Below are 12,189 nucleotides of genomic sequence, written 5' to 3'. Positions count from 1 at the left end.
CAAAATCAATCCTCACCCTCCTGTAATTTCTCCCTCATTTCCATTCTGATGTCCAATTTCCTTTGGAGCTATTAATACTGGAGCCTGGAGCAAAAACTGAAGTGGCCCCAAAACATCAACAATGCCTTCACCTCCAGTGATGCCGCTTGACCCACTGAATCCTTCCAGCGTTTATATTTTGCTCTGACTTTTCTTTTGATTGGCTGTAACCTGTTGGGCAGGCTTTCTCACATAGATACAAAACTCTCAGAGTAAAGCTTTAAGATGTATAAGGACACTTCACTTCACTGCCTTATGAACTTTCTTTTAAATATCAGAGATTTTGACTCTTTTGTCACACTATTGCACTTCCCATCCTTGTCTCTTCCATCTGGCTTTGTCTGTTTGCATCTCTCTGCAGATATTGTCAGCTGTGGCTTCATTGTTATAAGTGTGGATCACTCGATAAAATATTAGAAGTGAGGCTGATGATCAGTAAATGTGACATAAATTGAAAAACCTGAACCTATGTAACATGGATCTATGTCTGGTTTTCAAAGTAATAAAGAAGATTGCATTTATAAAACTCATCTCGATGAATAGCAATTGCAGTCCTGAGGTGGTTCAGGCATGTGGCTATATTCGTCACAGCTGAAATGTTAGATCAAATTTTGCAGTAAAAATAATGGTAAAGCTTTAAACACACAATAAAGAACAAATCAGACATCAATATCTAGCAACTGCGGTCAAACTGTTGAAACAGGAATCGGGAAGGTGACAGTAGCTGATTTGCTATGCTTTATTTGTTTTGATCTGATGGAATCTCACTGGGATACTCATCTTTTTAAAAAAAAGCAGAAGTGTTTTGAAAATATATATTCTATATTAATGCTAAAATTCAATATTTAACGCAAGTACATTTTCATTTTTAAGCCTTAAATTCTTAATGTATTTTTAGAAAACTAAAGTATTTTATATTGTATCATTTATCTTTTTCACGATTTCATCCTTCATTCTCTTCTTGTTTTGCTTTCCATAAATGATCTGACATTGACTTTAATGTTCCATTTTTTTCTATCAGTTCAGACTAGATGCTTCATTGCTTATTGTTAAGGCTGAGGATAATATCACTCAAATGGCCTCTTCTAGCATGTGGCATTGTTTTAGGTTATTAATCCTTTTAGGCTCCAACACAATGCAAAAAGAAAATCCTTGGGCATGGGCAAGTCTAATGAATGGGTCCACCATTTTTTTCATTGCTGATGGCAAAATTTTGCCTAGAAATTATCAAAATGGAATAATTATGAAGAAACGCATGTGAATTGTTCGTTGCAACTGAAGTATTTTGTCAAATTACCTTCTAAGTAATTAGAATCAGAATCAAGTTTAATATCACCGGCATATCGTGAAATTTGTTAACTCAGCAGCAGCAGAACAATGCAATACATGACAATATAGAAAAAAATAAATAAGTAAATCAACTGCAGTAAATATATATATATATATATATAAATAAAATAGATTAAAAAACAGAAATAATAAAAGTAAGATAGTGTTCAAGGGTACAATGTCCATTAAGGAATTTGATGGCAGAGGGGACGAAACTGTTCCTGAATCGCTGAGTGTGTGTCTTTAGGCTTCTGTCCCTCCTTCCTGATGGTAGCAATGAGAAGAGGGCATGATCTAGGCGATGGGGGTCCTTAATGATGGATGCCACCTTTCTGAGGCACTGCTCCTTGAAGATATCTTGGATACAACGTAGGCTGGTAAACATGATGGAGCTGACTAACTTTACAACTTTCTGTAGCCTCTTTTGATCCTGTACAGTAGCTCCCCCATACCAGAGAGTGATGCAGCCTGTCAGAATGTTCTCTCTGGTACATCTGTAGAAGTTTTTGAGTGTCTTAGGTGACAAACCAAATTTCCTCAAACTCCTAACAAAATATAGCTGCTGTCTTGCCTTCTTTATAGCTATGTCAATATGTTGGGACCAGGTTAGATCCTCAGATCTTGACACCCAGGAACTTGAAATTGCTCACTCTCTCCTCTTCTGATCCATCTTTGAGGATTGGTTCATGATCCCTTGCACTACCCTTTCTGAAGTCCACAATCAGTTCTTTGGTCTTACTGATGTTGAGTGCAAGGTTGTTGCTATGACACCACTCATTAAGCTGATAATTCTCACTCCTGTATGCCCTCTTGTCTCCATCTGATATTCTGCCAACAATGGTTGCATCATCAGCAAATTTATAGATGGCATTTGAGCTGTGCCTAGCCAACAGTCATTGGTATAGAGAGAGTAGAGCAGTGCACTAAGCACACATCCCTGAGGTACACCACTGTTGATTGTCAGTGAGGTGGAGGGTTTATTTCCGATTCACACAGATGTGGTCATCTGGATAGGAAGTCGAGGATCCAGTTGCAGCAGGAGGTACAGAGGCCCAGGTTCAGTAGCTTTTCGTTCAGAACTGTAAGAAGAATGGTGTTGAACACCGAGCTGTAATCAATAAAAAATATCCGGGCGTAGGTCTTTGGTTCGGCCACACTTGAAGTATTGTGTCCAGTTCTGGTCACCTCACTACAGGAAGGATGTGGAAGCATTGGAAAGGGTACAGAGGAGATTTACCAGGATGCTGCCTGATTTAGAGAGTATGGATTATGATCAGAGATTAAGGGAGCTAGGGCTTTACTCTTTGGAGAGAAGGGGGATGAGAGGAGACATGATAGAGATGTACAAGATATTAAGAGGAATAGAGTGGATAGCCAGCGCCTCTTCCCCAGGGCACCAATGCTCAATACAAGAGGACATGGCTTTAAGGTAAGGGGTGGGAAGTTCAAGGGGGATATTAGAGGAAGGCTTTTTACTCAGAGAGTGGTTGGTGCGTGGAATGCACTGCCTGAGTCAATGGTGGAGGTAGATACACTAGTGAAATTTAAGAGACTACTGAACAGGTATATGGAGGAATTTAAGGTTGGGGGATATATGGGAAGCAGGGTTTGAGGGTCGGCACAACATTGTGGGCCAAAGGGCCTGTACTGTGCTGTACTATTCTATGTGCTATGTTCTATGTTGTAAGGCCATGTGGAGAGACATTGAAATTGCATCTGCTGTAGACCTTTTGTAGCAATAGGCAAATTGCAGTGGGTCCAGATCCTTGGTGAGGCAGGAGTTGATTCTAGCCATGACCACCCTCTCAAAGCATTTTGTCACAGCAGATGTGAGTGCTACTAGATGATAGTCATTAAGGCAGCTCACACTGCTCTTCTTGGGCACTGGTATAAACGCTGCTCTTTTGAAGCAGGTGGGAACTTCCAACCATAGCAATGAGAGGTTGAAAATGTCTTTGAATACACCTGCCAGTTGGTTGGCACAAATTTTCAGAGCCTTACCAAGTACTCCATCAGGGCCTGGCGCCTTGTGATGGTTCACCCTCCTAAAAGACAGCCTGACATTGGCCTCTGAGACAAAGATTACAGGGTCACCAGATGCAGCAGGAATCTTCACAGCTGTAGTTATATTCTCCCTTTCGAAATGGGCATAAAAGGTGTTGAGGTCGTCTGGTAGAGAAACATTGCTGCCATTCATCCTGTTGTGTTTCGCTTTGTAGGAAGTAATGACGTACATCTGATGTTGCCTCCAACCTCACTCGGAATTGTTTCTTTGCTCTTAAAATAGCCCTTTGCAAGTTATACCTGATTTTCCTGTATAGGCCTGTGGGCACCAGAATTAAATGCCACAGATCTAGCCCTCAGCAGACGGCGAACCTCCTGGTTCATCCATGGCTTTTGGTTTGGAAGTGTACAGCAAGTTTTTATAGGCACACTCTCATCCGCACAGGTTTTAATGAAGTCAGTGACAGCTGTGGTGTACTCATCCAGACTCGAAGATGATTCCCTGAATACAGTCCAGTCCACCAATTTAAAGCAGTCCTTTAAGCACTCCTGTGCTTCCCTAGTCCATTCCTGAAATAAATGCTAATAATATGCTGTGATAGTTTCTATAGTTATTTGATAGTGATAGTTTAAGTTCAAGGCACATATACAGTATAGTACATATAAGATAGTAGTAAACATGCAGTCACGTGAAAATACATACATCCCAAATTCCTAAGTGACATGTCATTTCGGACATGTCCTGTAAATTGATGGTGCGTGGGTGTTGTTGGCAAGAACAAGCATTCTCAACAGTCTGAAAACACACACACACACACACACACACACACACACAATTTAGCTTGTCTTCCACTAAGCAAAAAAACTGGGGAACAGCACCAAGGGGAGAGGCCAGCCCCAATCTAGTATATGGATGTGAAGCCACACCACCACCGGCATCTCCCTTCCTGGACTACTGAAACAGGCAAGCCTGCAGCATGAGGCCCACTTCTCACTACAACTGAGGGCACACGGTTCCCCGCCATCGTTCTCACCAATAAACCACTGAACTGGACGTGCAGTATTCCACATTACCAATGTCCAACAGGGTCTTGCAATCACAAGATACACATCTAAGACACTCACATGCTGTTAGGCTGCACACCACCTTTGTGCACCGATTCCAATGCCTTTCTGTAGCAGGCGGTAACACAGTCTGCACCGAGTCCAACTCCTCCACCAGCAACTCATTGATGGGGTAGTCCCACATCACTTTTAGTTCTTAATGTCCAGCATTATCTTGCAATTGTAAAACAAAATTTTTAAAAAAGGCAAAAACACTTTGGTTGGCCATGGAGAGGCCATCACATCCAAGCACACTATCATCTTAATGATTGGGCAGAGCAATAAGTTTTGAACTTGTTTTGACTCTGCAGTGGTTGTGACACGGTCTATTATTACAATGCCTTCCACAATGTTTACTTAGTACTGATATGACTATTGAATTATCTGCAAATACATTTTTCGACAAACTGCCTGCAGTTTTCAATATGCTAAATACTTTCTTTCTCTCTGTTACAGGGGCAGATGTTATCAACTTCGATGGCTACAGTCTATTGTCCTACAGGTTTAAAAACAAGAAAATGAAAACCTTAAAAGATATCATTTCCCTGAAGTTTAAAACATCTGAGAATGAAGGTATTATATTCCATGGAGAAGGACAACAAGGGGATTACATTACACTTGAAATAAAGAAAGCAAAGCTGATTCTTCGTGTGAATCTAGGTAATCTATATTTCATCAAAATTGTCAGACAATAGTTAACACAATTATAGAAAGTCATTGGCATCTGTTCCTATGAGCAGGTATGTACAACAAATCTTGATTAGACATTGGTCCAAAATTATCAGTTTTGCTGATGAAAGCGTTAGTGTTTGTTACCATTATTGTGGCAGCAACTTGTCATCTGCAGAGGTACAGTTAAATGCAGAAATGTGGAACTTGTTTTGAGTTATACCCTGTTCCAACAATGAGCGAGCTATTGTAGTCTTCACAAATGCCATCAACACAGAATCAATGATTAATGATGTACCAACATTCTTCTGTGCCATTCTCATTGTAAGATCATTGAAAATATCAACACTTGCTGATTGAGAAGTTTTTCCATGTTTTGTGTTCTATCACTGAGCAGCAGTGAACCATCTGATTGGCCTATCAGAGTTCTCCTTGGGAACTAGTTGACTTGATCAGCATTTCTAATCAGGCTATTGTTCATGATTGTACTTAATTTAAAAAAAAGTCATATGTAACAAAGAACACCAGACCCAGTACAAAGGCAATTAAGGATGGGCATTAAATGTTGGCCTTGTCAATGAAAACTGCATCTTATATATGAATATAATAAAATCTCTCACTAGAGTAGAAACTTGAAGATGAATCTTGGTTGCATAAAGGGTAATTGTTTATGCTTATGGACTGAGGCCTTACTTTGCCAGTCCAAAAGCTTTTAGTTCTCTCAAGTCTAAATGTGTTTCTAATAGTAAGCTAAATAATCAGATGTATCTGTGTAGTTCCTTTAAAAAGGCATTTTGAAGATTGGAGGGTCTACTTGTAAATGGTACGCTCAGACTTCTGGATGAAATCGGTTTTCTCTCTGAACATTTTATTTATACTGTATTCCTCATAAAACTGACTAATTGAGTATTCGATGAGAGTTCAGAATTTAAGATCAGCTATGAAATTTCAGAATTATAAGTAAGAGCACAGAAGGCAATAGTTTATCACAATATCAATTAAGCTCTTCTGATTTTGTTGAAAACCACTAACGACTTGGTTTTCAAAGATGTGTGTGTGCATATACACACACAATACAGGAAGGCTGAATTATAACTTTGAACAAATTATTTATTTTCTTACATTTTGCAACCCATATTTTTGAATATCTTACCTTTATGCAGAATGTGGAAAGGACAAATGTGATTTGTATAAAATGTTGAAAAGCAGTAATTACAATGTGTGAGCACATGGCCAAGTGGTTAAGGCATTGGACTAGCTACCTGAAGGTCATGAGTTCGAGCCCCAGCCAAGGGAACGTGTTGTGTCCTTGAGCAAGGCACTTAATCACACATTGCTCTGCGACAACATTGGTGCCAAGCTGTATGGGTCCTAATGCCCTTCCCTTGGACAACAAGGAGAGGAGAGGGGAGACTTGCCGCATGGGCAAGTGATGGTCTTCCATACAACCTTGCCCAGGCTTGCACCCTGGAGAGTGAAGACTTCCCAAGCGCAGATCCATGGTCTTGCAAGACTAATGGATGCCTTAATAACAATGAATCCAAAAGTGTTCCTGTAGCTGATGATCTTATTAGTGCATTCCTGCAGTATTACTCAAGATCCATCTCAGAAATAAAACTGAGACATGATTTTACTGCATCAATTTAGATAATGGTACACCATTTTTGCATAAGCATCTAATACATGTAGAAATGCCACCTTTTAAAGAGCACAGAATTTTCAATAAATAGAATAATTTATTCAGAGATCAAAGTATTATTGTGGAACTTAAAAATGCAATCATTGAGCCAAAGCATATTTCTAGTGTCATAACCATGCTGAATAGTTATCTTCTTCTTGGGAGGCTTAATCATGGAGGGGGGAAAAAAATAGCTAACTAAGAACAGTTGAATAGTTAACTTTTTAAAAAAAGAATGGAACTTCTTGAAAGTGTTTTGGTGATTAATGTGTCCAGCAAAATTTCAGAAATTAGGAAGACAATGGAACATGGTAACTTACCATCAGAAAATTGTTTGACTTTTGATAGTGACCAAAAATCAGAATCAGGTTTAATATCTCTGGCATATGTCGTGAGATTTGTTGACTTTACAGCAGCGGTACAATGTAATACATAATAATAGAGAAAAAAAGTGAATTACTGTATATACTGCATATAAAATTTACGTATTTAAATTGTTAAATTAAATAAATAGTGCAAAAACTAGAAAGTAGTGAGGTAGCATTTATGGGTTAAACACCCATTCAGAAATTGGATGGCAGAGGGGAAGAAGCTGTTCCTGCATCATTGAGCATGTGACTTCAGGCTTCTGTAACTCCTCTTGATGGTAGCAATGAGAACAGGGCATACATGAATGGTGAGGTCCTTAATGATGGACACTGCCTTTTTAAGGATTCACTTGTTGAAGATATTGTAGATACTACTGAGGCTAGTGCCCGTGATGGAGCTGACTAATTTTACAACTTTCTGCACCTTACTTTGATCCTGTGCAGGAGCTCCCACCCCCATACCAGACAGTGATGTAGCCAGTTGGAATGCTTTCCACAATATATCTGTAGAATTTTTTGAGTGTTTTTGATGAAATACCAAATCTTCTCAAACTCCTACTGAAATATAGCCACTGTCATGCCTTCTTTGTAGCTGCATCAATATGTTGGGTCCAGGTTAGATCCTCAGAGATATTGACCTCCAGGAACTTGAAATTGCTCACTATGTCCACTCCTAATCCCTCTATGAGGACTGGTGGGTATTCCTTCTCCTTACCCTTTCTGAAGTGAACAAACAATTCTTTGGTCTTAATGATGTTGAGTACAAGGTTGTTGCTGCGACACTACTAAGCTGGTTGGTATATCTTGCTCCTGTCCGCCCTTTTGTCACCTTCTGAGATTCTGCCAACAATGACTGTATCATCAGCAAATTTATTGGTGCAATTGAGTTGTGCCTAGCCACACAGTCATGGGCATAGAGAGAGTAGAACAGTGGCTAAGTACATATCCCTGAAGTGCACCAGTGTTGATTCTCAGCAAGGTGAAGATGTTGTCTCCAATTCATACAGATCGCGGTCTTCCAGATAGGAAGTTGAGGATCCAGTTGCAGGGGGAGGTAGAGGCCCAGGTTCTGGAGCTTTTTAATCAGAACTGTAGCAATGATTGTGTTAAATGCTGAGCTGTAGTTAATAAACAGCATCCAGACATAGGAACTTGTATTGTCCCAGTGATCCAAGGCCGCGTGAAGAGCCAGTGAGATAGTATCCAATGTGGTGATCGGCAAATTGCAGAGGTTCCAGTTCCTTTCTGAGAAAGGAGTTAATTCTAGCCATAACTAACCTCTCAAAGAACTTTATCCCCACACATGTAAGCACTACTGGATGATAGTCATTAAAGCAGCTCACTCTGGTGTTGATATTTAAAGACATTTTGAATCTCTCATTGCTACATTCTGAAGTACTCTGCTCTTCTTGGGTGCTGGTGTAATTGCTGCCTCCTAGAAGCAGGTGGGAACTTCTGACTGTAGCAATGAAAGATTGAAAATGTCTTTGAACACCCCTGCCAGCTGGTTGGCTCAGGTTTCCAGAACCCTACCAGATACTCCAGTGGGCCCTGCCACCTTGTGAGGGTTCACGCTCCTGAAAGACAGCCTGATGTCAGTCTCTGAGACAGGATCACTGGGTGCTGCAGGGATTCACATAGCTGTAATTTTATTCTTCCTTTCAAAGCAAACATAAAAGGCACTGAGCTCATCTGGGAGTGAAGCCTTACTGCCATTCATGATGTCAGGTTTTGCTTTGTAGGAAGTAATGGCCTACAAACCCTGCCAGAGTTTACTTGCATCTGATTTTGCCTCCAACCTCAATCGGAATTGTTCCTTGGTTCTTGAAATGTCCCTCCACAAATTGTACCCGGTTTTCTTTAACAGACCTGACCTGGGTCACCAGACTTGAATGCCACATATCTAGCCCTCAGTAGAGGTGACCTGGTAAAAGTACAAACCTACTCTCAGACAGGAGGAAATCTGCAGATGCTGGAATTTCAAGCAACACACATAAAAGTTGCTGGTGAATGCAGCAGACCAGGCAGCATCTCTAGGAAGAGGTACAGTCAACGTTTAGGGCTGAGACCCTTCGTCAGGACTAACTGAAAGGAGAGCTAGTAAGAGATTTGAAAGTTGGGGGTGGGGGGGGATCCGAAATGATAGGAGAAGACAGGAGGAGGAGGGATGGAGCCAAGAGCTGGACAGTTGATTGGCAAAAGGGATATGAGAGGATCATGGGACAGGAGGCCTAGGGAGAAAGAAAAGGGGGAGGGGGAAAAAAGCCCAGAGGATGAGCAAGGAGTATAGTGAGAGGGACAGAGGGAGAAAAAGGAGAGAGAGAAAAAGAATGTGTGTGTATATAAATAAATAGCGGATGGGATACGAGGGGGAGGTGGGACATTAATGGAAGTTAGAGAAGTTAATATTCATGCCATGAGGTTGGAGGCTACCCAGACGGAATATAAGGTGTTGTTCCTCCAACCTGAGTGTGGCTTCAACTGTCCAGCTCTTGGCTCCATCTCTCCCCCTTCTGTCTTCTCCTATCATTTTGGATCTCCCTCTCCCCCTCCCACTTCCAAATCTCTTACTAGCTTTTCTTTCAGTTAGTCCTGATGAAGGGTCTCAGCCTGAAACGTCGACTGTACCTCTTCCTAGAGATGCTGCCTGGCCTGCTGCGTTCACCAGCAACTTTTATGTTTGTTACCTACTCTCAGACTTGTCTCTTTCGCATCATTCAGTTACAAGAGCACTAAACTTGAAAACATAGTTTTTGTCGATTTGTTGCTGGAAGTTTATAATTAAAACCATTGGTGCTAGCTTATAAAATGCTCTAAATTGTATTGTCAAGAAATGATAGTTTGTGAAATTGAAGATAGGTTGTCAGGTTTATCATGTTCTGACAAGAGGTCAAGTCGCCTTTATATTTCTGACATTTTGGGTCTGATTTCATGGGGTAGTGGAGGTATAATTTGTCCATCTGTGCTAATCACCCCATCCTTGACTAAGCTGTCCCACCATGAACACGATCTGTTAATGAGTCAATATGATGCTTTCAGATCAGGTCATGCATAGCACATACCTCTACCGCACCACTCAGGTGTGTTTCTGGGGTACAGGGGCTAGCGACACTTGTGCCTGTTTTGTGTTCTATCGCTGAGCAGCAGTGAACCATCTGATTGGCCAATCAAAGTTCTCTTTGGGAGCTAGTTGACTTGATCAGCATTTCTGATCTGGCTATTGTTCACGATCGCACTTACAGTAATTTAAAAAAATTCTTTCATATAGATGGAATCTGTTAAAGTTGAGCCATTCCATGTAGTTCCCGCTATTGTATTTGGCCTGTAGTTATGCGTTTCCGATGTCAATGCATGGTTTATTGTTCTCCAGAGTATACCTTTGAGGTTTTAGTGAAATGTGGAAGATAAATACATTAAATTATTCAGTGTGTCTGAAGTCAAAGTGGTAGAGTTGTTTCTGGTCTAGGGAAAATTTCAGACAGCAATAGCTTTGCAGCTATGGAAAAAGTAGATATGTAACCTAGTGTACAATGGGAGTGCGTAATAACTGAATCGACTCCTGTCCTCTCCAACTTCCACACAGTCATGGGGGATCACACTGAAATCTCTGAATTAACTAATTGTAAATGTCAACCATCAAGTACATCATTCAAATTCCTCTGCCCTGATCAGTAATTATGTTGACTTACGATATGTTATCGTATTGGCAGCGAAATATGGTTCAGTGTGAGAGATTGGGAACATCATTGAGCTTGTCTTGGTTTGAAGTGTCCTGGAAAATAGGGATGTCAGTGATTCATTTCTTTCTTTCTTTGAGTCAATGACTCAATTCTTTTTAAGGAGCTTGGATGGTTTTTGCTTTTCCCAGTACCATTAAACATGCAGATGAACTAATGACTGAGTTAAATTGTTTAACTTTTGAATGGTGTAGCATATAATGACATTGATAAATCATTATTTCCAAGATCTGATTTGTTTCCCTCTGGTCTTTTTAGTGGTTATTTAATTACACTAAAATCTGCTAATACTTGATAAGTTGAACGAAGTCAAAAATAATTATATTTGTACCAGCAAAGGCCTTTTCCTTTCACAGTGGATTAATTTAACAGGATTGTCAAGGTCTACTTTATCAGCAACATCATAAAAAAGCCAATAAAATTACAAACTACACTGTTGCTGTCTTAAATTTATGCCTTGCTGTTTGACTTTTTGATTTAGAAATGTTCCTGCAATAAGTATTAAAAAGGAGTAGTCAGTCAAATTGATTGAACTTAAGCCATGCATAGAAATATTGTAACACCATATTGCTAAACATTTAATGACTTTAGTACAGCCCCTTTAGACTGTAGAGTGTATATTGTGCACGAACTTACATTCATAGAGTAAGTTTAATTGACTGCTAAAATCCTTGTACTATAAGGCACAATTTAAAATTAATTTTAATTCATCCTTGAAAATCGTAGATGAGAAAAAAGTCAGCATATTTTGAGGAGAACATCAATTACATACTGATTTTTAGATAGAAATATTGAATTCACAAAATTAGAAATAAACTTGTCTGTTCTTTATCGTTATCAATGAAAAATATAAGCTTTATTTTCCATGTTTAAATAATTTGTAATATAGACCCTTTTAAATGAGTACATATAGTCAACCTTAACAGACAAAACAAAGCTTGCACATTTCTTTACGGTATGTGAAAAAATAATAAAATTCTGGTGGTTTGTCACAATCAAATACAATGTCAGCACTCATGGCAAGAGGACTAGAACATAAAAGCAAGAATGTAATGTTGAGGATTTATAAGGTATTGTTCAAACAATATTTGGAGTATAGAGAGCAGTTTTGGGTTCCTTTTCTAAGAAAGGATATACTGGCATAGGAAAGGGTCCAGATGAGGTTTATAAAGATGATCTGGGAATGAAACGGTTAATGTATGAGGAGCATTTAATACTCTGGGCCTGTATTCACTGGTGTTTAGAAGAATGAGGGGAGATC

General features: G+C 39.7%; 1 protein-coding gene across 1 annotated transcript in view; it reads left to right on the top strand.

The window, feature by feature from the left end:
* The window catches only part of LOC140195385 (contactin-associated protein-like 2), a 1,890,266-nt gene that overhangs the window by 845,970 nt on the left and 1,032,107 nt on the right, over positions 1 to 12,189 (top strand). Inside the window, exon 5 of the mRNA XM_072253599.1 lies at positions 4,933 to 5,136. Coding sequence (XP_072109700.1) covers positions 4,933 to 5,136 — 204 coding nt within the window. The remainder of the gene's footprint in view (positions 1 to 4,932; positions 5,137 to 12,189) is intronic.

This window comes from Mobula birostris, chromosome 3 (assembly GCF_030028105.1).
Source record: "Mobula birostris isolate sMobBir1 chromosome 3, sMobBir1.hap1, whole genome shotgun sequence".
Classification (NCBI taxonomy): domain Eukaryota; kingdom Metazoa; phylum Chordata; class Chondrichthyes; order Myliobatiformes; family Myliobatidae; genus Mobula; species Mobula birostris.
The sequence above is the reverse complement of the archived record's forward strand: the minus strand, read 5'-3'. Positions and strand labels throughout refer to the sequence as shown.